We start from the raw sequence: 27,580 nt of genomic DNA, 5'->3' as shown, positions 1-27,580 counted from the left end.
GATGAACACGTGTTTTTTTTTTCAGTGTAATTTGGTATATGCATTCTAGAATTATGCATTCAGCTCAATGCAACAAAGAATAGCCTACTGCGAGACTGATAATGTTGTGTGAAATTGTTCAATTTGATACATTTATAATTTTTAAATTGTTAATGTATTTGTATTTTATTGAAATATTTTGGCTTTATAATATTAAATACTCCTACTTTTCCTTTTCTTTTTAATAATTTACTTTGTTACTTGTTGTTTTATTTCCTTTCCTTTGTCTTTAACGTAGGCAACTTATTGTTTGGTATGGTGTCTTTGTTTGTAAATCTGTTTGTTAATGTTCAACAAGTAGGCCTATATGAATATTAAAAAAAATAAAAAAAACTTTTTGCAGTGTTGTTCATTTCGAATCTCATCCGGGTTTTAGGCTTAAAAAAGAAGACTCCGAACACTAGAAGGCAGCAACAACAACATTGTGACAGTAGTCAGTCACATAGACATGTTTGCAGTGCTGAAGTATGTATTTACCCCTTTCGCAAGAAACGCTGGAAAAATGCACTACAGTTCGGGGGTCAATATTAGGCTTTTGCCCAGTTATAAGTGCTCTTTTGAAGACCCAGTGCAGGTGACCGTAAGTGGCCTAAAACCACAACAACGCGTGGATCTACGTTCTGAAATCACTGATGAAAATGGACGCGTTTTCAAGGCTTCGGCCACCTACCAAGCAGACGGCAGTGGTCAAGTTGACCTCAACCGCGACCCTTCTCTTGGTGGCAGCTTTACCGGAGTTGAACCAATGGGCTTATTCTGGGCGCTGAAGGCAGACGTCGTAAGCTGCAAGTTTACACTAACAGACGTAACGCGCCCTGCCCTCGTTGACCTTGAATGTGTCATTGACGGTAAAGTCATCGCCAAAGTAACAAACGAGAGACACTGCATGACCGATGGTGTCCGGAGAATCCCTGTAACCGAAGGCAGGATCAGAGGAACTCTTTTTATGCCACCTGGTCAGTTATTTTAGCTGTAGCCTATAAACGACTTAAACTAGTTCGTAAGGCACTCCATGTAGCATTGGATGTTCTCAGCTAGTATAACTTAAAAGTATTTAAATTAATTTAACTATAAATTACAATGCTAAAAATGAACTTGTACTCCGTCTGAGATGCGAGTTGCTGGACATATTCTGTTTTGTAGCGGCGCCTTGTGGTGAAAGTGCAGTGTAACACTGTTGCTTTTTACACCATTGAAAAGGTCTTCAACTGTCAATAGCAAATTCTTCATGCTGGCCATTATTTCAATCAAGCCTGTCAAATGTAGAGCTTTTAATGCTGATGTTCTAATTTTTCAGGTAAAGGACCATTTCCTGGGATTTTGGATACATATGTGTTTAGAGGAGGTCCGTTTGAGTTGAGGGCAGCTCTGCTGGCAAAAAGAGGTTTTGCCGTTTTAGCCTTGGCTTTCCAAGGTTACCAAGATTTACCCAAAAGAGCTGACAAATTTCACCTTGAGTACTTTGAAGAAGGTATAGATTTCCTGCGACAACAGCCAGAGGTTAGTATGTATAATAATAACCCTATTGTTCTTATAATTTAAATAAAATGAAGCTAATTACAATAGGAGATTTATAAGAATAACAATCTTTGTTTTTAATTTTTATTCAAAGGTCAAAGATCAAAAAATTGGCCTAGTGTCCATTTCAAAGAGTGGAGATCTCGCTTTGTCAATGGCAACATTCCTGCCTGGTATATCGGCCACTATTTGGATCAATGGATGCAATGCCAATACTTTGGTCCCCATCTACTACAAAGACATCAGTCTTCCACCCCTCATGTTTGACATTAAGAGATCAAAAATGACACCATCAGGCCTTGTGGATATTGGGGATGTCACGAACGACCCGATGTCCAAAGTAGGCCTTCCTAGCGTTATTCCCATTGAGCGTGCCTCTGGTAACTTCATGTTTATAATGTCAGAAGCTGACAGGAATTGGCAAAGTGCCTATTATGCAAAACTTGCATGCGACAGACTCAAAGCACATGGGAAAAATAACTACGAGCTGGTGAGGTATGAAAAAGCGGGTCACTTTATTGAGGTGCCTTATATGCCCTTTTGTCTCGCCAATTTTCATGCTGTAGCTAACCAGGTGGTTTTATTTGGCGGGGAACCTAAGGCTCATTCAGAAGCACAGTTAGATGCATGGGCGAGGATTGTTAATTTTTTCAAAAAACACTTAGTGGCTGCTGATCACAACTGCAGATCTATGCTGTAAGAAAGAGGGCACATACAGGACATAATAGTCATGACATCCATTTATAATGTTGACTTGCATTTCTAATGTAGTTATCAAGTATTAAATTATCAAACTAGTGATAATGGTTGATTTGCTTCTAAATCTACTGATGTTTCATACAAAGTATGGAGAAATTGTTTGTAAAATCAAACTAATTTAGTATGTTTCTGTATCACAAAGTATGGGGTCAGTAAAATGTTTTCTCTTGTGCTCACCTATGCTGCACTTATTTGATCAATAACACAGTAAAAACAGTAATATTGTAAAATATGATTACAATTTAAACTAATGTTTTTCTATTTTAAGATATTTAAAAATGTAATTTAATCATGTTTTGGAAAAGCTGAAATATTCCAGCATTCAATGTCACATGATCCTTCGGAAATCATTCTAATATGTTGATTTGATGATCATAAACATTTCTTATTATTATCAATGTTGAATGAAAACAGTTATGCTGCTAAAACATATTTTTGGAAAGAACAGCATTTTTTAAATGGAAATCTTTTGTTACAATGTAAAATTCTTTACTGTCACTGTCCAATTTAAGCATCTTCCTTGCTGAGAAAACAATTCAATAAATAAAAGGAACGGTAATGTACCCTCACTGCTATGCCACATTTTTGCATTAAAACTTAACACTTATTTCAAGCCATTTTAACTCATATTGTAACAAATACTCACTTTACTTGTGTTGTTTATCTGCATTCTTGTTTTTGCATTCTCTCTGCCTCTCAGCCTCTGGTGCCTTCATTTCAAAGAAGCTTTGATTACATATTCAGCCTTAATGGAGGATTAAAAACAGGTTGTTTTCATCTTCAGTATTTTCTTTCCTATTGAATGTTTATGTCTAGATAAAGATTCCATCAGGGTACAGACTCTGTGACGGAGATATGCAACCATGGGCATTGTTTACAAGCGAGTTACTGTATGTAGCCTACCTTAGACATACTGGAGCTTCCAATAAAGTATAATTAGATATCTTGAGTTTGTCTGTTTTTTATTTGTATTATTAATTATTTTTAGTAATTATTCTAATATTCTGATTCTAAGAGGTGGCCTCCTATGTCTGATTTGCATGATTTTGATCTAACCTTAATGTGTTGGTCGATGGAATGATCAGCATCCACAAATGATTATTAGGAAGCCAATCATTCACAGGTGAAGTGAATAACACTGATTATCTCTTCATCACGGCACCTGTTAGTGGGTGGGATATATTAGGCAGCAAGTGAACATTTTGTCCTCAAAGTTGATTTGTTAGAAGCAGGAAAAATGGGCAAGCGTAAGGATTTGAGCTAGTTTGACAAGGGCCAAATTGTGATGGCTAGACGACTGGGTCAGAGCATCTCCAAAACTGCAGCTCTTGTGGGGTGTTCCCAGTCTGCGGGGGTCAGTATCTATCAAAAGTGGTCCAAGGAAGGAACAGTGGTGAACCGACGACAGGGTCATGGGCTGCCAAGGCTCACTGATGCACGTAGGAAGCTGGTCCCCAAGTGGTCTGCTCAAACAGACAAGCTACTGTAGCTCAAATTGCTCAAGAAGTTAATGCTGGTTCTGATAGAAAAGTGTCAGAATACACAGTGCATCGCAGTTTGTTTGCATATAGGGGCTGCATAACCGCAGACCAGTCAGGGTGCCCATGCTGACCCCTGTCCACCGCTGAAAGTGCCAACAGTGGACATGTGAGCATCAGAACTGGACCAAAGAGCAATGGAAGAAGGTGGCCTGTTCGGATGAATCACATTTTCTTTTACATCACGTGGATGACCGGGTGTGTGTTGCGCTTACCTGGGGAACACATGGCACCAGGATGCACTATGAGAAGAAGGCAAGCTGGCAGAGGCAGTGTGATGCTTTGGGCAATGTTCTGCTGGGAAACCTTAGGTCCATATGGATGTTACTTTGACACGTACCACCTACCTAAGCATTGTTGCAGACCATGCACACCCTTTCATGGAAACGGTATTCCCTGGTGGCTGTGGCCTCTTTCAGCAGGATAATGCGCCTTGCCACAAAGCAAAAATGGTTCAAGAATGCTTTGAGGAGCACAAGTTTGAGGTGTTGACTTGTCCTCCAAATTCCCCAGATCTCAATCCAATCGAGCATCCATGGGATGTGCTGAACAAACAAGTCTGATCCATGGAGGCCCACCTCGCAACTTACAGGACTTAAAGGATCTGCTGCTAACATCTTGGTGCCAGATACCATAGCACACCTTCAGGGGTCTCTAGTGGAGTCTATGACTCAGGGCTGTTTTGGCAGCAAAAGGGACACCAACACAGTATTAGTCATAATGTAATGCCTGATCGGTATATTTACAATACTATATTTAAAGGGACAGTTCACTCATAAAATACATTTTTCATTTACTCTTTTTTTCTTTCTTACAATGAAAGTCAAAGGGGTTTACAAAATATATATACATATATTTGTGTGTTCTAGTCATGCGGGTTTAGAACAACATGACGGTGAGTTAATTATGATAGAATTTTACTTTTTAAGTGAACTGTTCACTTCAAGTGTATTGCAGTATAACTGCTATGATTCCATATACGCCAGTACATCAAAGCCAATCTCACTGGATACATGCTGAGGATCGGTTTCTTTCAGATTTACCAACATGTTTTTGTTTTTTTTAAACATGAAAATGGATGAGATCTCTGTATAAATCTCCAGTGGTACTTATTGCAAATCATTTAGAGAGCACTATGACAAGGAAACAATTTAGCAGCCCTTGTCATTTAACCCGGACTACTTGAGCGGGAGCTCTTAAGAGTTCTTGCATGTTGATTAACTGGAAACGGTTCATTTTATATTTATAGAGGAGCTGTTACTATACAACATGCAGCGCATTGCAATATAAATGGATTGTGTTCTTGTGTGGGGAATCGCATAATTAAAATATTTATTTGAATGTTAATATTGTCCAAAGTTGAATAAAATAATGGTTTTGCAGAAACATCATTTGGTTACTAAAAAATATGTTGAATATATTTGAAGAATGTTTTCCAGCCTATTCCCCATATAAAAACACCTGAATTTCTGATGTGGATGGCAGTATGAGCTCTACAACAAAGAAAATCTATATTATGGTAATGAATAGATGAGGGTTGCTAGCTGAGTCCATGCTTTCTGTTGGGCCTGTAGCATTTTATATGAGCTACAGAGATCTTTCGCTCTATTCATGGACTTTTTTTATATAATGAGGATTTATTAACACGAGTAAAGTCCCTTTATGTCTAAACAGCAGTAGATGCTATCTAGCGCTTAGAATAATATTGCAGATTGCAGTATCCATAAATCACAATAACTTAAAGGGTTAGTTTACCCAAAAATGAAAATGACCCAATGATTTACCCACCCTCAAGCCATCCTATGTGTATGTGACATTCTTCTTTCAGACGAATATATTAAAAAAATTCCTGGCTCTTCCAAGCATTATAATGGCAGTAAATGGCTGCCCAAAATTTGAAGCCCCAAAAAGTTTATCCATCAATTATAAAAGTAATTCACACGGCTCTGGGGGGTTAATAAAGGCCTCCTGAAGCTGAAGTTTTTATAAGAAAAATATCCATATTTAACACATTATTTTGCAAAATATCTAGCTTTGCCAGACAACCTTCTGTATTCAACTTACGAAAAAAGCATGATGTATGACATAGCATAGGTGTTTTGAACTGCGAGAGGCCTTACACTTTCTTCGTAAGTTGAATACGGAAGGTGGTCTGGCAGAAGCGAGATATTTTACTTTATAAAGTTTTAAATATGGAAATATTTCATATTTCATTTTCTTACACAAACCCATTGATTCATTTCAGAAAGCCTTTATTAACCCCCCAGAGCCGTGTGTGGATATCTTTTATAATGGATAGATGCACTTTTGGGGGTTTCAAATTTGGGCTGCCATTCACTGCCATTATAAAGCTTGGATTAGCTAGGACATTTTCTCTGATTGTATTTATCTGAAAGGAGAATGCACCTAGGATGGCTTGAGGGCGAGTAAATATTATTGGGTGAACTATCCCTTTAAGGGAAATGGGAACTAAAATATAGTCTTAAATCAGATTTGATTCAGATTGACATGGATTTAGGGGGAGAAAATGGGTCCTAAAAATTAAGCTATGAAGAAAAGGCTTACTAAACTAGCCAACAAAAATATTTGTTACAACCTTGATTTTATTTCGAATGAGTTTATTTGAATGTTTAAACAGCCTAGATTATGCCTTTTTGCTGTTAAATCACAATACTGGAGCTGCATGTGCATCACTGTTGTATTGCATGTAGAATGCACAAATACTTAATATTGGGTGTTTGAAAACTACATTCAAAACCACTGCTAGAATAAAGAGATGACTGGAATTCTTACTCAACCTTATATAACCCTTGCGACAACTAGCCACGGTCTCATTTCATGCAGGCTTTAGAGATTCCTCATGGGTTGTCTAAAATTTCCCATGACCACAAGGACACTGACCTTCCTATTATAGAAACAAACAAACTATAAAGCAACACGTAGACAAATTCGATGCAGTGCGAGTAGCCATTAGGCTGCTGTTTTCAAGGTTTGCACATTTAGCAGACAATGCAGTGCAAAGTCTTAGTATTTAGTAGGCCTATTTGCGTTTTGCTAACTGGATGAACTATTTACTATTTCTACAATAAGGAAAACTCTTCTTTTTATAGCTTTCTTCGTATGCAGTGCGTGTCTGCAGCAAATACAGGCTCAATAGCTGTCGTTCAAATCCTCAAGCGCCTCTTGAAGACGCCGTAACGATCGGATACGGTGACGTTTTATTGTAAGCGCCCACCTTTCATTTGAAGCAATAAAGCGCTATTGTCACTCTCACTGACGCCTGTACGCTAAAAAGCCAGGAGTCAGGTCACACACCGACACGATAGTTAGCGTGATATGCATTTACAAAAATCTCGACACGTGGATTTGATCATTCATAACGATCTCATACGGGTATGTTGGTAATTTCTCTATGGCTTATCACAGTCTGTTTAGACATCATTATTTGTATACAGTTACATATTTTAGTAAGCAAATGCTCGCGAAATATTGCATAGCTTATAACCCGTATTATTTTATACCATCTTCGTCGGTTTACACGGCTAGTGAAGTTGAGTGATGTGGCGTGACAAGCGCGTGAATGTCGCCGTCTCTAGGCTACCGTATCGCTCCATCAATGACATTGTGATTTTATTGTGATGTACTGTGAAACGAAATCATGCCTTTTTATATCTGAAATATGCCTTTCAGTATCGCTATTCTGAAACGGGCAGTTTAGCGACAAGATATAGGCTACGTAATGCAAATGTAACCAAATCTACCAGATTCAAATCCTATCTGGGATAGCCTATATATGATGCTCGGGGAAGATCTCCGTTCAGCGTTTTTCCAAAATGTTTCACGTTTTCGATAATTTTGAGAAACTGGAGAAAACTCGCGTGTTAATCATGATGGACACGACATCATAACGCTCAAGCGATATTCACCAATAACGTGCGTGCGGCGAGACCTGAGCCAAAAAACTAGTGGCTCCTCAGATATGAATGATGATGGAGGCGGAAAACGCGGAGAGCTGGTTTCCTCTGTCAGAAAACGGAACCACAAGTTTAAACGACTCGAACCTGGGTTTCCTAAACGCGTCGTCTCCGGTGGGTCTGTGGGGTGATGCTCAGGATAAAGAGGTGACACGGCTGGAGGAGATCCTGCACGCGCAGGAAAGAGCCTACAAAGATTTCACCACCACCATTCAAGTTTTCATCCTCATCGGTTCCCTTTTGGGTAAGTAGCCTATACAAACACGAGAATGAAAATGTTTGGCTGTTCGTCAGCAAATGTGTGGGGGCTGCACTGATATATATATATTTTAATAACACAAAAAAAATCACATCTAACTGGTTAATTGATGCGATAAAATGCATCATCCAATATGAGCCTATTAATGGCCATTTATTTTGCTCTGTAGGCTACATGTGAATGAATATCCACTCAAGGTTACAGTTGGTGCACAAATTATATTTGGAATGTGAAAATTTAACAAACATAGGCTACATATTTTCCGTGATAAATTGCATTTTTAGCAGATGTCACTGTAAATGTTCAGATCAGGTGAGATTTTTTGTAATTGTAAACAAAGGCTGTTTCATTATGGAGCATTCACTGATGCACAGGTGTTGTAATTAGTCATGCTACAGCAAGTTTTTCCCTTCACAATTTGTACACTGTAAACCCTGATGTTGAAAGTAATAATAAAAAAAAAAAAAGTTGTCCATTTAAACATTATTTAGCAAGGTCATATTTTGAAATCTGTTCCTTGAATATTTTTTTTACTTACTTTATATTGTCTTAATAACTCAAAATATTAAAATGCACTATTTATACTGTGAGAAATGCCCATCTCAAAAGCCTTTGTTTGAATAATTTATGCTTGGTCAAAGCATGGGAACTTATGGGAGGAATGAAATACTCTTCCCTTTCGAGAGTAGGCTACTCTCGTATTGAGTAAGTTTAGCTTACGCTATGGGAAAAATTCCTTTTCTCGAGAATATTGAAGCCAAAATTATCTGTATAATTTTAACGCAGTGCAGCTGCACATCACACCCCAGCAGTGTATACTAATGCACTAAATGGCTGTGCTGCGGCACCTGCACGAACCTATGGCGAGGCGGCTGCAAAACAATCAGATCGCTTTGCGCCCTAGCGCGTCAGATGACGAGAACGAGAACGAGAGAGCAGCTTGAGATTTGTTTGCATTTTTGATATACAGCGCAGTTTCTTGGGGAGAAATGGAGAAGGAGGAAGTGAAAGGAAAGGTGCTATATCGGGAGAGACTAAATAACACGGCCAAACAGCGTTATTTAAAGAAACTGCCCAACATCAACAACATCTACCCGTATGACCTGCCAGCTACAGAATGACGCTACCACCTCTCACACACCCTGACATCGTCAGTTACCTGGTTTATGGTATCAGCGTTCGGAAGCTTTAAGTCATTAGAAGTCATAACATGACCTGTTACACAACAGAAGTACATACACACCTGATCTGCATGTCTAAAGCTCCCATAGTCTATGACAGTAGGCGAAAATAATTACATTTTTACAATGAACATATTACAATCACATTATTATATTTTACCATTTTTTTTTTTTTACAATAATAAGCATTAGAACTTTAAAAAAACATTAATACAAGTGGAGTGCAACCTTTGGCAAGTATGACTGAGCTCTAGCAAATTACAGGTTTGCTTCTGAACACTTGCGTTGTGTAGGCACTGATACTATAAACCAGGTAATTGACGATGTCCGGGTGTTTGAGAGGTGGTAGCGTCATTCTGTAGCTGACAGGTCGTACGCCCTCCGCTAGAGGATGGCAGCCAAAAGTGACGCACCCATCCAAACCCTGCCGCACTACGTCATCTCTCGCTGGTCGAGCTCCACCGGCCAGGCTGCTTTGGCTCTTCATAGGATGGCTGTCCTTCAAGTGTTTCAGGCCAAACTTCTCCGTTCTCTGGATGAGTCCGGCCCTGATCCTGAGCCATTCAAAGACCTAGGCAGCGCCACTGACTTAGCCCTGCTCATGACGAAAATCACCACCCAGGCGATCGGCAGAACCATGGCGAACCTTACTGTGTTAGAGCGCCATCGCTGGCTGACCCTTACGGACATGAAGGACTAAAGCCTCCTTGGGATTCCCCCATCTCCACCACCGGCCTGTTTGGTCCAGCGGTGAAAGGGTTCGCTGAGCACTTCACTAAAGCACAGAAGGCGTCACAAGCCATGCACCATTTTCTCCCCAAGCGCACCAGCTCTGCTCAGTGACGAAGACTCGCCACGTTCACGTTCTGCGAGCCGCCATGGACCGCCAGAGCGAAGGGGACCTCCACCCAAGATTGTGTTGAACCCCGAGCCTCCAAAGCCTTCCTGACCACAGGAAGAAAGAGACAGTGGTTAAGTCCCGCTGCAGCCGGATCACCACCACAGACTCTCCTTACACTTCTCCCAGTCCCCTCTATTCAGGCAGCTGGAGATATCAATATTGCAGTCAACGAGCCTGTTATAAAGCGTGCACGCCTGCACACAACAGCCATTTAACGGCGACCCTAAATCACAAGAAGAGTTTTTCCTCTGTTCTGACTGTAGGCAGTGTTCCCACTATACAGTATGCACCCCTGCACATAAGCACTGTTCACACAATGCCACAAAATCACACACATTATCCCCTGTTGGCTCGCTCGCTGGCTCACCACCTGTGTGAGCCACTACACATACAGGGAGTGCAGAATTATTAGGCACGTTGATTTTCTGATCATATTTTTTTTCCAGGCACATTTGACCAATTCCAAACCACAGTAATCCTAATAACTACTATTGATTTAGTATTTAATAATGTATAAGTGATATATAATTATTCATGAAGGCTGGAAATGAAAAACACCTTATATTCAGGTGTGCAGAATTATCAGGCATGTTTTCTTTTACAGATAAATTGAGCCTAAAAAGAGATTTAACTCAGACTGAAAAGTCAAAAAGTATTAAATGCCCATGAGAAGGATGCAATACTAATGCAATACTAGACATTGCAGTTAAGGCGTGACCATTGGACAGTGAAATGCTCGTTGGGTCAGCAGGGTCAGACAAAAACATGTGGCGGAGAAAAGACACCTATTAACCGCAAAAGAATTAAGAATTAAGGTGAAGAATTAAGGGTGAAACCATCAGGAACCCTTTAGTCTCCAGCGCCACCATTTTCCAGAGCTGCAACCTACCTGGAGTCTCCAGAAGTGCAAGGTGTCAGGATCTCAGAGACTTCAGTTAGGTAAAGAATCCTAAAAAATGACCCCCACTAGATAAGAATCATAAGCTGAAGTGTTGTAAAATACATGAAGCCTGCTTTTTTATAGGCTTTATAGGTTTTATAGGTTGAGAATGACTCTTGAAGGACCAGCACCACATCCTCTAGTACCACTGTTTGAAGAATTCATCTTCCAGAATCTGGCAGTACGTTTTGGGAGTTCATTTTAGTCCACCCTGAAGTCCGTTTTGCAGAGATGGACTAAAAATGAACTCCCAAAACGTACTGCCAGATTCTGGAAGATGAATTCTTCAAACAGTGGTACTAGAGGATGTGGTGCTGGTCCTTCAAGAGTCACTCTTAACCTATCTGTCCATAAAGCCTATAAAAAAACAACACTTTTTTATTTTTTACAACACTTCAGCTTGTGATTCTTATCTAGTGGGGGTCATTTTTTAGGATTCTTTACCTAACTGAAGTCTCTGAGATCCTGACACCTTGCACTTCTGGAGACTCCAGGTAGGTTGCAGCTTTGGAAAATGGTGGCGCTGGAGACTAAAGGGTTCCTGATGGTTTCACCCTTAATTCTTCACCTTAATTCTTAATTCTTTTGCAGTTAACAGGTGTCTTTTCTTCACCACCTGTTTTTGTCAGATCCTGCTGACCCAACGAGCATTTCACTGTCCAATGGTCATGCCTTAACTGCAATGTCTAGAATTGCATTAGTATTGCATCCTTCTCATGGGCATTTAATACTTTTTGACTTTTCAGTCTGAGTTAAATCTCTTTTTTGGCTCAATTTATCTGTAAAAGAAAACATGCCTAATAATTCTGCACACCTGAATATAAGGTGATTTTCATTTCCAGCCTTCATGAACAATTATATATCACTTATACATTATTAAATACTAAATCAATAGTAGTTATTAGGATTACTGTGGTTTGGAATTGGTCAAATGTGCCTGGAAAAAAAATATGATCAGAAAATCAACGTGCCTAATAATTCTGCACTCCCTGTAAGCGCTGTCCCTACATTGTCACAAGCACAAAACAACCAGGCGGCCGGGGCCTATTATAAAGTTGCCCGTCCCCAGACTTAATTCGACCCCTTGCTATGCGGGCCGAGGCCTGGGAGGCCATCCCCGGTGTATCAGAGTGTATCATAATAAAACAAGGTTAGTTGCTACAGTTTGTTCGCAGACCCCGTGCTTTCGCGCCGTGGTCGAGGCATCAGTGAAGAGCGACGTGAGTCACATGCTTCGTACCGAAGTGTAGAAACTTTTATCAAAAGGTCTCCTTAGCGATAAGCGAGTCAGGCTTTTACAGTCGCTACTTCCTCGTTCCAAAGAAGGATGGCGGCCTCAGACCCATCCTAGATCTCAGACATCTGAAAAAAACACTTATGACGCCGTGGTCGTTCAGAATGCTGACAACAAAACAAATCCTCGCGCAAATTCGCTCAGAAGATTTTTCTCAGTGGATTTGAAAGATGCTTGCTTTCACATTCAGATAGCACCCCGCCACAGGCCATTGTTGAGATTCGCAACAGGCTTCAGGCTTATCAATACAAAGTCCTACCATTCGGTCTATCCCTAGCACCCCGCACATTTACGAAGTGCATGGATGCATCTCTCCCCTGAGACCATGGATGCATCTCTCCCCTGAGACTACGGGGAAGTGCAAGTACTAAACTACCTCGATGATTGGCTGGTTATAGCCCAATCAGAGGCGCAATTAATACAAATAAAAAATAATTAATTCCAGCGCCTAGCGCCGTCGTTCAAAGCTTGCACTTACACTCCTCTCAAACGTTTTTAGAGGATGTTAGGCCTTATGGCCTCAGCATCAGCAGTACTCAAACTGGGCCTACTATATATGCGTCCCCTCCAGTGCTGGTTAAAACCCTGCGCCCTGGCTCATGCGTGACGATCAGGCCACTTACACATCAAAGTGAACCCCGGCTCTATCAAAGCCCTGGCTACTTGGAAAGCAGCAGACTGGTACCAGTCTGGCGTGAGTATGGGCACGATCTTAAAGTGGAAAGTGATCTTGACAGATGCATCCAACCTAGGTTAGGATGCCCTGCACGTAGGCAGGCCCATTTCTGGCCTTTGGTCAAGCTTGGAGAGGCAGCTGCACATAAACTGTCTAGAGATGAGAGCAGTCGATCTATCGCTAAGAGCTTTCCTCCCATACATAAAGGGTCACCACGTACTAGTCCGAAAGGACAACATGTCAGTGGTATCCTATATACATCGCCAGGGTGGACTCAGGTCAAGCAACCTGCACACCATGGCCAAACGCCTCCTTTTATGGACTCGCTAAGGCCAGTGCATGTGCCAGGCATTCTGAACAGGGCCCGGAAATGCTATCCAGAAACAAAATTCCCCCAGGGGACTGGTCTCTTCACCCACAAATGGTTCAGTTAATTTGGAGCGTCTTTGGCAAGGCAGAGGTCGATCTTTTCGCCTCAGAAGACAATGCTCATTGTCCAATATTTTTCTCTAAGAGCAGGGATGCGACTGGCCCAGCCGCCTGCTGTTTGCATTCCCTTCGGCCGCGATGTTACCTCAGGTCATCAAAAGGATCAGGGGAGAGCAAGTGTGCAGTGCTTTTAATAGCCCCTCTCTGGAAGAACCAACTTTGGTTCTCCGAGTTGACTCAGCTGCTAGAAACAGCCCCATGGCCGATACCGCTGAGATACCTCCTCATGCAGGCGAAGGGGACGATCTGGCATCCCCGTCCCGATTTGTGGGCCCTTCATGTGTGGCCCATCAACAGATACCCGGGAACCTCCCAAAAGGGGTGCTGAATACTATTTCTGAAGCGAGAGCGCCTTCAACGAGGTGGCTTTATGCTCTAAAATGGTCAGTGTTCTCAAGCTGGTGTGCAGCACGGAACCTGGACCCACACTCATGTGGAGTGACAGAAGTGCTCTCCTTCCTTCAAGAGCTCCTCTTCCATGCTCAAAGTAAATGTGACGGCCATAGCAGCGTTTCACTCTCATGTGGCCGGACAGTCACTGGCGAGAAGCAACCTCAGAGGATCTAGGAGGCTGAACCCGCCTTGAACACCCCATCGGTTCCTATATGGGATCTTTCCATGGTCCTAGAGGCTATGAAAGGTACCCCATTTGAGCCGCTCATGCACATTTTTGAGCACATTTCGCTCAAAACTGCTCTCTTGCTTGCACTAGCTTCAGTCAAGCGAGTAGGTGATTTACATGCGCTCTCGTTGAGCACTTCCTGCCTTGAGTTTGGGCCTAACGACTCCAGAGTTGTCCTCAAACCAAGACACGGTATGCACCCAAAGTGCTCTCCATTCCATTCAGAGCACAGGTCATTTCGCTGTCAGCTCTTCCCTCGTCTGAGGACGAAAGAGACGCGAATCTACTCTGTCCCGTCAGGGCTCTTAGAATTTATTTAGTGCGTATCTATCTAGGCAGTCGGAACAGCTCTTCGTATGCTTTGGTGGTCGCACCAGAGGGTGCACGATCATACCCTTAAATGAGGCTCACCATTCGTTGGCCTCTTTTTGGGACTCATAACTTTTACCCTTCTATGGGCCTTGAGCTCTCGTCCCAGGTATTGCGTAACGAGTATTGCGTAACCCAGCGTGCTTTTGTTCTTAGATCAGGCGATTGGTTCTGTCAATTCAGCCTGAATCCTATGGTGTAAGGGGGGCTTTTATAGGCGGGTACTGACGCACTAGAGCGCGATGGGACCTGATTGGTTTGCGTGTCTCAGCCGCCTCGCAGTTCATGGGTTCATGCAGTTGCCGCAGCACAGCCAATCAGTGCGCAAGCATGCTCTGGGGTCTGCTGTGCAACTGCACTGCATTTTACATATATAAAATTATAAGGATAATTTTGGCTTCAATATTCTTGAGAAAAGGAGTTTTTCAAATAGCGTAAGCTAAACTTATGTAATACTCGTTTCCCTTCTCTCAGGGAACTGAGGTTACGTTTAGTAAACGAGAGGTTATTGAGAATAAAGAGTTTTTTTCTCTTTATAGAATTACTGATGTTGTTCAAAACGTCTCGTTTACTTATGAAACCCTCATTCCCTGAAAAGGGAACAGTGACGCCACGTCGTTGACTCTTGTTAGAGAGGCCAATCTACTTTGAGTGTAACTAAACGAGTCAATGCACACTGGCATGCAATGATTGCACCAGCTGCTCTGTCCCCAACCAACCTCTGTCCCCTTCCAGTGCCCTGTGTGGGCCTCCTGATCTCTCTTACCTGATATGACAGGGCTAACATAGAATGTCAATCACTGCTGCTCCACATGACCCATTCAGTGAGACTATTGGATAACACTGGGAAAGCGTGTCTTTTCTACTGGAAAAGGAACACTGCGGAAGCCACATCCTACCCCAAAGGAGTTGTGTGGAGTATATCTGGCTAACCCCATAGAGCCGGAATACAAAGGAGGTTTTGGGGGTGGCTTCCCCCTTATCAGAAAAGGGGGCTCTCCATAAGGGAAAGACACAGGCTTCTGTTTAAGAGCAACCATGTAAAATACACAAATGGGATCCCCTCAAGGTCACATATATGGTACCCAACCTTAAACCGGTTCTCAGGGATAGAACGGTGCCCCGTCTCTGAGAAAGAGAAATCTGCCAGGGAGGGGCTGACGCGAGGAGCATCAGTTCTGGGAACCAGGTCCGGTTGGGCCAGTAGGGCGCAACTAACAAGACCTGCTCCTCTTCCTCGCTGACACAGGGTCTGTGCAAGTATGCTCATTGGGGGAAACGCATATTCGCGAAGGCCCCGGGGCCAGCTGTGTGCCAGTGCATCTATGCCGTGCGTTCCCTTGGTCAGGGAATAAAACAACTGGCAGTGAGACGTTTCTGGAGAGGCAAACAGGTCAACCTGAGCCCCTCCAAAATGTCTCCAGATCAGCTGGAGGTGGAGTCGTCACTCTCCCATGAGCGCAGCTCGTGAGAGCTCGTCGGCCACACGTTTGAGCACACCGGGACATAAATGGCCTGAAGCCACCTCAGATGCTTCTGATTCTAGAGAAGGAGATGGGGGCGAGTTGCGACGGGAGCGTAGACCACCTTGTCGGTTGATGTACGCAACGGCCACAGTGTTGTCCATACGTACCAATAATACATCTTTTCCCTGTAGCAGCTTCTTGAGGCGGCTCAGTGCAAGACATACTGCAACTCGAGGAAGTTGATGTGCTCATGCAGTTGTACGTGACCCCCCAGTCCGTGGCGGAGGCATCTGTGACACGTGTGAACAGCATGTCTGGACACCTGTTCTAAGGGCACTCCTGCCCGGAGAAACAAGGGGTCCGACCACAGGCTGAAGGTTTGGCGACAGGCCAGTGTGATACTCACCAGGTGAGTGCCGCGTTGCCATGGCCATCTCGGGACACTGCCGTGTGCTGAAGCGGTCTCATGTGAAGCAAGCTAAGCAGTGCGGTTGCCATGTGCCCCAGGAGCCTCTGAAAAAGTTTCAGTGCTGCCTTTGAACATATTCAAGCAGTTCAGCATCGACAGAGCATGTTCCTCGGTGAGGTGTGCTGTCTGTTCGACCAAATCCAACTCCATACCGGGAAAAGAGATCATCTGCACAGAGGAGAGTTTGCTCTTTACCCAGTTGACCCAAAGACCCAACTGGCTGAGGTGGCTGAGCACCAGGTCCCTGCGTTCGCACAACTGATCCCTGGACTGTGCTAGTATGAGTCGAGATAGTTGAGAATGTGAACGTGTTCTCTCACAGGAACAAGGGCCCCCTCCACGACTTTCGTGAAGATGCGTGGAGACAGAGACTTTGTACTGATATGCTCGTCCCTCGAGCGCAGAAACAGCCTGTGTCGAAGGAGGATTGAGACTTGAAAGTACGCGTCCTTCAGGTCGATCGCTGCAAACCAATCTCAGGGACAGATGCATTTGAAAATGTGTTTCTGTGTGAGCATTTTGAATGGTAGCTTGTAAAGGTTTCGATTCAAAACTCGCAGATCCAATCAGATAGCCAAGCCAGATGGTCCCAATGAGCCAGCAAGATGGACTGGGGCGCACTACTTGGGTACCCCTGATTTTGAGGCCAGCAGCGAAACAGAAACAAAATGAAACAAAAAAATTCTCCACCCACCCTTCCTCCAGGGGAGGGAGTGATGCGGTCACCATCTCCCGATGAGCAGTCCCCTCCATCTCTGGGTCGCCCGTCTCAGGGCATCTTGCTCCCGACTTTACCACCCCTCTTGGCGGGGGCCTGGACGGGCTGCCATCATCTCCGGATCTGAATTGGAATCATCTCCAAAGTAGTCTGGCTCACCCGACGGTGCAGCAATAGACATTCGGTTGTCAGGGGGAGCTGTGAAGGAACGACTGGCACACACATTGGCAGCTCTACTGGTTGCGGAGTGCGGGAGGAGTAAGTTCCCAGGGGGTCGGTTCCTTGGGGGAAGCACACTCACCGTAATCCTCAGATCACCTGTGCTAGTGCCCGAAGTAACCCTCTGGGGAGGGTGGGATCGAGGCAGAGGCACAGGGACTGGAGTCTCGAACGCTGCTCCGAGATGGTCATCTTCCCGCAGTGGTTCGTGATTGTCCCTTGGTTCCAGGTAACTACCGCATCCAGAAACACACAGGTAGAATGTCATCTTTAAAAAGATGCAAACTTTACCTGTGTAAGTACTTACAGTGTAAGGAAACTGCTCTCCTAGGTTCTGAAGCATGCAGGGGAATTTTTGCGGCGACACAGACAGAGAAACCGCTCACTGGCTCTGAGAACACTTTTTTTTTTGCTCTATAGAAAGTAAAAAGAAAAAGCGAAAGCGAAAAAAAGCGAAAAGCTAATATGCAATCCACCTGCTACTCATTATATACCCGCGCTGTGTGGAAAAGCAGCTGGTGCAATCATTGCATGCCAATCTGCATTGGCTCGTTTAGCTATTGGCCTGTAGCGAGGTTTTGTGTGATTACAGTTTTCTCTTTCATAACCTGTTGAACTTCTCTGTAATGAAGGTGCATTAAGTGCAGCTTTACATTCACTTCTTTTGACAACGAGTTCATAAAATTATTGACCTCAACTCAATGATAATTTCCTTTTTAATCTGCAATCTGCATATATTTCTATAATATGCAGTATTATTAGTATCTTTCCTAAATAAAACCTCAATTTAATCACAAGTCTGAGTTGTTCATCGCAAGTTGCTGCTTCAAATAGTTAACTTAAACAATTAAACAAGTTTAGAGACACCTTCATTATTCTATATATATTTTTCAGTACATCACCACTCAACTGGAGAACTTTTGCTGAGATTCAATTGTATTGATGACAGTTTATGCTGTTTTAGATAATTGCACTAAATGATTTGCCATTTCCAAGATGTTATCAGGAAAATGTGTTAAGACATTTTAATTCTTACACATTGCAGCAACTTGATTATCACATCTAAGCCATTGACCATGTGACAAATCAGGAGCAAAGAAACTCGAGGTTGTTTTTGCTGGATTCATTCATGCTTCAATACAAACAGATGTCAAATGCAAGGTTTTTACACGGCAACCACTTGCTCTGACAATGATGCCAAGGTCAGAAAAGGCTGAATTTTGTTTACAAAGATTGCATAGGTGCTGTGGAACACGATTGATAATCTTATCTTCTTAAATGCAAGTTATTCACACTCTTCTGTGCCAATGGAAATGATGCAAGATTTGCAGAAAGAAAAATATTTCAGAGCCCTCCTCAGAATAAATTAGATTTTAGCATTGATTGTAGTATAATGTCCCATTGTTGTGCTTGTTTTTTTTTCTGATGGAAGGCAATTTTGTAAGGCTCAAACTAATAAGACATCACATGACTAATTAGCCTGCAGAATGCTTAGTATAAATGTTCATAATCTGAAAATCTGTCGCTGCACTGGATTATGGCTCAAGATTCAGAAAAGTTGGGAATTTTGTGTTTCTGACATTCATTGTGATTACTAGCTAGAAAGTCATTGTGGCAATGGGTTAGTAATTATTGCACTCAATTTTTGTCCTTGGCATTCATTTAACAGCTTGGCTCATGTACCCTCCAAAAAAAAGGAATACATTTGTTTTTCTGATAGCATGAGATTCCAATGACATCTGTTTGCTGTTTATACATTCAAGTTTACAATATTACATACACGAGTAAAATGCATAAATATTGAATCATTCTCAATCAAAGACTTTAAAGGGATCATTCACTCAAAAATGAAAATTCTGTAATCATTTACTCGCCCTCATGATGATCCAAACCTGTATGAGTTTCTTTTTTCTACAGAACACAAAATAAATCCTTTTTCCTTTCATTCCTTTTTGGATGAACTATCATTTTTAAGACAATACTATATGTTCTGACCATTTCATTACTTTTGGGTGATTTTTCAGTGATTAAGATTCATTAAACATAATAATTACAGCCAGTTAGTCAGAAAGGGGCAGCCAACATACATTTTCACATTTCAGAATTCTCAAACATATTAGAGAGAGTTGAGAAACCAATAATGGAGCCCTGGTGAAGTCTAAATACCACTGTTAACCACAAACTTAGACCTCTGGGAACTAGTGGACAATTGTCCGGCACTGTCAGTGTGCACTCTAAATGTCACCAGGGTAATAACACAGAGGCAGCTGCAGATGGATTCCTCTGTGCTTTGCCTGTTACACCTGCATGGTAATGGGAAAAGATGAAAGTCCCGATCTTTGCGGAAAAGATGCACCTTCCGAAAGTGTGCCAAGCGTAATAATGGGGCTGGCTAGAGCACCTGTCACCATAAGTGCTCCGTTCACATCAACATCCAAGAAGAGAATCACCTCAGGCTCCATTTCAATTCAAGGCGTGTGAATTCCTGATGTCCGTGCATCATTTCTTCAAAGCTTATTTTCTTAGTTTCATTTTCATTTAGCTGCAAGAAAAAACATTTTACATGCTCTCACTGATTGTTTCAAATGCATATTCTGTGGTATGAAGAAAGTATGGATATGCTTTGGAAATGCTTATCTCTTACAGCTGTGTAGTCATGTGCCTAAAATAATATTCTGGGTTCAGTACAAGTTGGAGCATTTGACTTTCAACCTGACCTCAATTTCTTAATAAAAAAGGCACTGTGGAAGTGAATAGGCTAATTTTTTGGAGGATTTAAAAGCATAAATGTGAAACTTATAATTATATAAAAGCTTCTGTTAAAACTGTTAATGCTGTTAAAATAATTGTAATTTTACACCAAAAAGTGACACTTTCACACTAAAATCATGCTAACACATATTGTTTACATCTTTTTTTGGCTATAATTGTTTTAACGTTTACGTATTGGCCCTATATTGAATTCCATTGTAAGTGTCTCTCTGTAACCCATATTATTGCTTTTGTTTTTAAGGAAAGGAGGGACAAGTGAACATTTATTTACCATATATGATGTATATGGAAATCAATATGCCACAAATGTACTCAATTGAGATTAACGTCCATTGAACCTGGAATATCCATTAAAAAGATGAAATACCCAACCGGTGTCTCACCTCAAGTGAACATCTCAGTATTGCAATCACTTGCTACAATGCATGCAATGATTTCACTTCTTCAAACAAATCTTCTGTGCTGTGAGGCTTGTTTGTCCTTCATCACTGCATAAGAGTAACATACTGTTTTTTTTGCCAGAATCAGGCTTTTCCCCTTTTTTAGCTTGCAACCTTCAGGTACCTCATTGCCATGGGAACTGCTGTAGACAATAAGATAAAGGCTGCCCATTCAATTGTGTGTCCTGCAATACTGACCTAGGCTTGTGAACCTTCAACATTTTCTCCTTTTCATCTCTTTCTCACCAGGTAATATTGCAGTGCTGTGGTGCACTTGTTACACCAACGTCTTCAAGTCTGTCACAAATCTCTTCATCAAGAACCTGGCGTGTTCTGGAATTTGTGCTGGGTTGGTGTGTGTGCCCTTTGACATAGTCCTAAATGCCAGTCCCCTATGCTGCCTATGGGTTCATACACTCCTGCTGTGCAAAACAATCAAGTTCCTACACAGGCTTTTCTGTTCCGCCACTGTGCTCAGCTTTGCTGTCATTGCCCTGGACAGGTGAGTGGATATCCATTTATTCATCTTTTGCTACCAACTGAAGAGTAATTGTCTTAGCTTTGAGGTCACTATTATCAGTCTCAAACAAGCAATCATTAAAACAATTGGTTAAGATAAAAATAAGGTAAATGATCTTGTGAATCAATCTGGAATCTCTTACAGTTGTACTCAACCGATGGGCACCAGCTGTTTCACAGACTAGTGCTTCCATAGCAACCTACTCTGCCAGACCCTTTATCAGTTCATTGAATAATTTATTTTGCTTAGCACAGAAGCCTTTCTTGATACCAATATTTTTTCACTTTAGAAAAAAAATCTTAGACACACCATGCCGGGACAAATCACATAATAAAACATACTGAATCTATAATTTACAGATTTGTTTTGATTTTCTTTTGTATTTTCTGAGATTTCTGTTATGAATCAATAAAATACATCTACTATGTTTTTGCACACACATAAGGCATTTTAACTGTGCTATTTTAATAAATAATTTAGCCCCAAAAGAGTATCAAGGTTATGTAATTGAGGCAACTAGGTCTGGGAGCCGACAAGTAATTCTGATTCAGAGCCAACCAAAAAATACATTTAGCACATCTAGTCTAGTCCAATTTCCAAACGGTTGACTCTAATGAGTCAGTTCTTTTTAATGATCAAATCAAATCAAATCAAAGCTCTTCTGCGCGATCAGTGTTGTCCAACCAATTTCCGAACGAATAATTTTTTTACAGAGTGAACTGAATATTTTTGTCAAATCATACATCTAGCTTACTACTGTATGTTCTAATACTTGTGAGACTTATTTAATCCCAATTTTTTCCCAGACATGAAAATATCCAAATTATGTGTCATTAGGAAAAGTGTGTGAAAAATTTTTATATATATATTTTAAACTCTGTTTCATCACATTCTAGGGTTACTATTTTACAACACTGATTGAATTTAGTGCATTATTCACTGTAATTTTATCATTGCGACATTTTAGTGCAAACTTCTCTAAGATCAGCAATTGGATAGTTAATTGTAAGTAAATGTATACCTAAATGCACTGTATTATATTAGCGGTCACTATTGTTGCCATCAACATATTTACTCATTCTATGACCACACTCAACAAAAAAAAGACTCAACAAAAGACGTAATGGCGCTTTGACTGCAGGCTCAGCAGAAGTGCTCATCGAGGGTGCATATCGACCGCAAAGGGGGCACTCGCGAGCACCCTTCTGAGACCTAAAATGACAAATGTGACACCCTGCGGTCTCGTGACTTAACGCACATGTGCACGCAGCGGCCATTGTAAGTCCACAAGACCGAAAGTGCACATGAAGTGTGCCATTTGGGACAGAGCCTACATTGAGTCCATATTTAATTTTTTCAACATTTGCAGGAAATGTACTAAAACACACCAGTCAGTAACATTTTTGAGCTTTATAAATTAAAACATTGTTTATGGTCGCTATTGTGACCAATGGGATGCTACAGGTTAAAATGTGTAGTTATTAATGTAATCAGATGTGGTGTACATGCTCGACAAAATCCAATCATTTCAATAGTATGGTTATGTAATTGAGACAACTAGGGCTGGGAACCAACAAACAATTCTTATTTAGAACCAGTTTCATTAAAATCATTTTTTTTTTACACAAGTTCGGGGGTTCCCCAAACAGATTTCACTGCATTGACTAACTGCTTGAAAAAAAAGCTGCTTGAGAGATAAACAATAGACATCGTCCCGACTCTTTGGTTAAAAATGCCATGGCACTTCTTGTAAAGAGTAGGGGTGAAACCCCGGTGTCCTGTCCAAATTCCCTTCATTGGCCTTTATCAATCATGGCCTCTTAATAATCCCCATCCACTGAATTCGCTCGATCACTCCTCTCCATCTATATGGTGTGGTGAGTGCACTGGCGCCGTTGTTCTGTGGCTGCTGTTGCATCATCCAAGTGGATGCTGCACAGTGGTGGTGGTTGAGGAGAGACCCCTGACATAATTGTAAAGCGCTTTTGGGTGAACAGTAGTACATAGTAAAGCACTATATAAATGCCTCATTTCATTTTATCTGCAAAAAATTTTCTGCTACAATGTAACCCTCTCTTTTGCTTTTAGATACTACTCAGTGTTGTATCCACTGGAGAGAAAGATATCAGATGCCAAATCCAGAGACCTTGTCATCTACATCTGGGTGCATGCTGTGGTGGCCAGTGTTCCTGTTTTTGCCATTAGCAATGTGACGGATGTCTACGCCACCTTGTCTTGTTCTGACGGCCAGTCGTTTGGACATCTGGTTTACATGGTCACATACAGCATCACCACACTTATTTTACCACTAGCAGTTGTGTTTCTAGCCATGGCACTAATCCGCCGGGCATTAAGCAGTAGCCAGAAGAAGAAAGTGATCATTGCAGCGCTGCGCACCCCTCAGAACAGCATTTCCATTCCATATGTGTCTCAGCGTGAGTCTGAACTTCATGCCACTCTGTTGTCCATCGTCCTAGTCTTTGCACTCTGCAGCACTCCCTACGCCGCTCTGGTGATATACCATGCAGTGCTGGGGGCTGCAAAAGCCTCTTCTTGGTTACAACTGACTGCTGTGTGGCTGCCAAAGGTCTCTCTCGTCACCAACCCACTGTTTCTCCTCACAGTAAACCGCTCTGTGCGACGTTGCCTTCTCGATATGCTAGCACGGCTGCATCGACGCTATAGCCGAAGGAACATGGTCAGCATTGGAGGTCTGGCTGAGGTAGGGCCACTAGGGGGCGAGACTGTGGTTCACTCTGGTAGTCAACTCCTAGAGATGTTCAATATCGGTCAACAGCAGATCTTCAGACCAAATGAGGATGATGAGGATGAGAATGAAATTTCGTCTGTGGCTTCCAACTTCCAACCCAAAGATGAGGGACAGGGTGGAAATGGAATGCCAGCAGGAGAGCTGCGTCAGCCACAGTCAGGGGACGGGGTTAAAGAAGAGGGCTTAGTGTTACCAAAACATTCCCCTATTCAGTCGTGTGCCTACTCCTCTTCGCAGGTCGCCCCCGCGACTCCCACGGAGGCAGAGGACGCAACGCAGTTTGGTTTTGGGCCGTTTGAGCTGCCTCCTCAATGGCTGCCTGAAACCAGGAACAGTAAGAAAAGACTCCTGCCTCCGTTGGGTAACACACCAGAGGAGCTGATCCAGACCAAGCAGCCTAGAGTTCGGCCCGAGAGACGCATCAGTAGAAACAATAAAGTTAGTACCTTCCCTAATGTGGACCCCTGAAACACAAGAGTGCCATGGACCAAACCATAAAAAGCCAAGAAGAAAGACTGCCTGTTTTATATCTGAAGTTATTTTGGGATCATTTTCTATATGAGTGCAGAACAATGAAGGAGAGAACTCATGGAGAGTTTACGTTTACAGTAGGAAGTTGATAGAGTTTACATGCACTCTTGCTATCTGAGTGATTTAATAGACATTCGTTCATCTCCATGTACTGCGGAACAGGAAATTGATCTTTCACAGGAAAGGCAAGAAACACCATAGGGTAGGCATGGATTGTTTGACATTTGTTTTGTTGGAATGGTGAATAAAATTAATCACAATCATTTTTATGTAGATATGTCCATGCTGTGTTGAATGTGAGTAATATGTGTCCTGCTGAACTTGTTGAAACATCACCCCACTGCCCACATTTTATTTAGCGTAATCTATTTCAAATAGTTTGAACAGCTAGAAACTAATTTACTCAAAATGAAAGGAGAATGAACTTTTATGTACACTACATATGTTGACATGTGTTGGGAATGGAAAACCAATGTGGGTTTACACCCAGCAAGCAATTTTTGCGTTTGAAAGACGTCTAATAGCCGTCCAAACACAGCCCTGACTTCTTGGCGAAAACAAGGCAAAATTTGGCCTTTCAGTGAAAATTTAATTGATGTCTAACCATATAGCCCACACCTGTACGAGCTAATCAAGGTCTTATTAGGCACACTAGAAACTTCCAGACAGGTGTTGAGGCAAGTTGGAGCTAAACTCTGCAGGACAGTGGCCCTCCAGGACCAACTTTGGACACCCTTGATATAGCCCAAGAATAGACTAGTCATTTTCTAGTACATGAACATGTCAAAGAAATTAAACCAAACACCTGGTAATCATTGAACCATTAAACATGTTGACTTTGCTTACATGATGGAATATACCTCGCAAGTTATTTTGGCAAAAACAACTTCAACCAAATTCAAGGTTGTTTTGGCTAGAAGTGGGTTACTCAAAGCCGGACTATATCAGGTCTATAGTGAACTGAGACGGTGAAATGACAGCTATTGCTTGCTGGGTATGCACAGACACTAAACAATGCTGTTGGTATTTCTTAGAGAAAGATGATTTATTAATGACAAAAAATAGGGAAGAAACTTTTAATCCCATGCACTGAAGTGTTCAGATTCTGTATTCTATTTCTATTTACCTTTAAGAACAAGTCACAGCCCTTATCTGTGGTCAGTTATTATCAGGATTTGCAAATGTAGATCTGCTTGGTGGGAAACAGAATGCATTTCAATATTCAACTATGAATTATTTAATCAGTTCGTCTGCAGAAGAATATGGCTCTCCTATTAGAGAACAAACACCTCAGACTTACTGTTTCTATGTGGTAAAACACAATGAGAAGACATCCTCTGCTTAGAGGCAAAGTGTTGTTTGGAACAATATAGTTTAATCATACTACATAAGCATTGTGACTCACAGGCTTTTGTTGTTATAATTCTTCAACGCTTTCATTTAATTATACCTTTTCTACAAAAGCCAGGCCATTCTCTGGATAATTATACTTGTATTTGTATTTCTTACATAATTTTTTATTTTCCAATAGTATAGGTTCAGCTATATTTAAAGTAAACATTGGGTTGTTAAAAATCTATCATTTAAATACTTAGATTCAAACAAAAGAAACGTTGTTTTAACACTGAAATGTTCAGAAAATCTCTAAAGCCGATTTCTTGGCAGTGGTTCATTAAATCTGTTCTACTGAGTGACCAGTTCCTCAATAATTGACCCATATTTATTATAAAGTTTGTCTCATTAAACTCATTTCATAAAAAAGAAACATTGTTTCTCTGAGTTAATCGCCTTTTATGGCAAAGGCAAAGCTAAAGATTAGGCACTTGCATGTGACTGAGAAGAAAAAATGTATTGAAAGGGCAGCGTGTTTTCCGCCATATGCCAGTTTTGGTCTCATTAATTAAAATGTCTTGATGTATTTTGAAGATTTAATGCGTTTTCCAAATCCAGAAACTGCTATCTTGGATTTCTAGCTGAACCACAACGGGTATGTGAATTAACATAATTGTGCTTTTGTTTCCCCACAATGCTTGCAATGTATAAAAAGGTCAAGTGAAAGTGTTGTTTGGAAATGCAGTGATTGTCGTCGATTGTCATCCATTTACTTGGCACTTTTAAAACATTTTTTTTTTAATAATGCCATTTTCATGATTTTCAAAGCATTAGTTAAATTGACTGATGGAAGCAGGACATTTCTCTCAAATTTAGCTAAACTAAACACCTCAAAATTGGAGGCACAGGTTTATTTAATTAGAGTTGCTTAGCAACTGATAACCCAGCTTGTGCCATGCAATGATTGACTTAATTGGATGAGAATTTCCTGGCTTTTTGTTGGATTTTTCCAAGGGCTTTCATTAAATATAACAAATTAAATAATTCCCTCTGATGTCAACCTTGAAATTAAATCTGTACAGGTCCTTAGAGGCTGGTCATGTTATTTTTTGCTTGCGCTTGAAAAGTATACAGCAATTTCAAACTTTAAAAACCCTTAAAATATTGTTTTTATTAGTATTATTAACATTTTTGTATGTTTCCGTTATTACTTGTAGACTTAAAGCCACAATATGTACTTTTTCAAAACAAAACTTATTCAAAACAAAGGCGCAGCTTGATGATACCTTGATTTTGCGGAGCTTTAGAATTAGTTTTCTGCCAAAATAAGACCGGAAATCGAGGGTAACGCAGGTATGATGTAATTAGCTATGTTTCCATCCAAAGTTACGAATGTAATTTTTGCCAAAAAATGCAATATCGCATAAAACATTTGCGAATAAAGCACCGTTTCCAGTGAGTCAAAGAGAACATTATTGTCACTTCCTGATAAACTACCGCTAAAAATCACTAAGAAACATAGGAGAAGCCACCATATATAATCATTTTCGTATGTAATAAATTATTTGTGTTTCAGAGAAACTTGTGCGTCTCAATAAACTTGTTGTCATGCTTTCAGAGGCAGATGCTGCTGTTTGGGAGCGCAGTCATGACAGTTCTAGGAGGGAAATATACAGAGCATCTTTGACAACAGACTTCTGAATGACCAAAACAGGATTTCAGATGTTTTGCAAGCAAGGTTTTCCCGCTGGTTAGGACAGTTATGCTGCAACATCACGAAAGTC

At 41.4% G+C, this 27,580-nt stretch overlaps 2 protein-coding genes across 2 annotated transcripts; both read left to right on the top strand.

Annotated features, from left to right (window-relative positions):
* Window positions 1–451: 451 nt before the first annotated feature.
* acot20 (acyl-CoA thioesterase 20) lies at window positions 452–2,488 on the top strand. The gene is made up of 3 exons (XM_079831598.1): window positions 452–995; window positions 1,337–1,539; window positions 1,652–2,488. Exons 1-3 carry the CDS (start codon window positions 488–490, stop codon window positions 2,255–2,257), a joined length of 1,317 nt encoding a protein of 438 aa, XP_079687724.1. The 5' UTR covers window positions 452–487; the 3' UTR covers window positions 2,258–2,488.
* Window positions 2,489–6,764: 4,276 nt separating this feature from the next.
* Window positions 6,765–26,219, top strand: gpr176 (G protein-coupled receptor 176). Its single transcript, XM_079830305.1, has 3 exons — window positions 6,765–8,072; window positions 20,893–21,145; window positions 23,252–26,219. The coding sequence occupies exons 1-3, from the start codon at window positions 7,838–7,840 to the stop codon at window positions 24,399–24,401; spliced, it is 1,638 nt and encodes a 545-aa protein (XP_079686431.1). The 5' UTR covers window positions 6,765–7,837; the 3' UTR covers window positions 24,402–26,219.
* Window positions 26,220–27,580: the final 1,361 nt, after the last annotated feature.

The sequence above is a fragment of the Gobio gobio genome, assembly GCF_949357685.1.
Source record: "Gobio gobio genome assembly, chromosome: 12".
Lineage (NCBI taxonomy): Eukaryota > Metazoa > Chordata > Actinopteri > Cypriniformes > Gobionidae > Gobio > Gobio gobio.
This window is presented reverse-complemented; position numbering and strand designations above follow the sequence as displayed.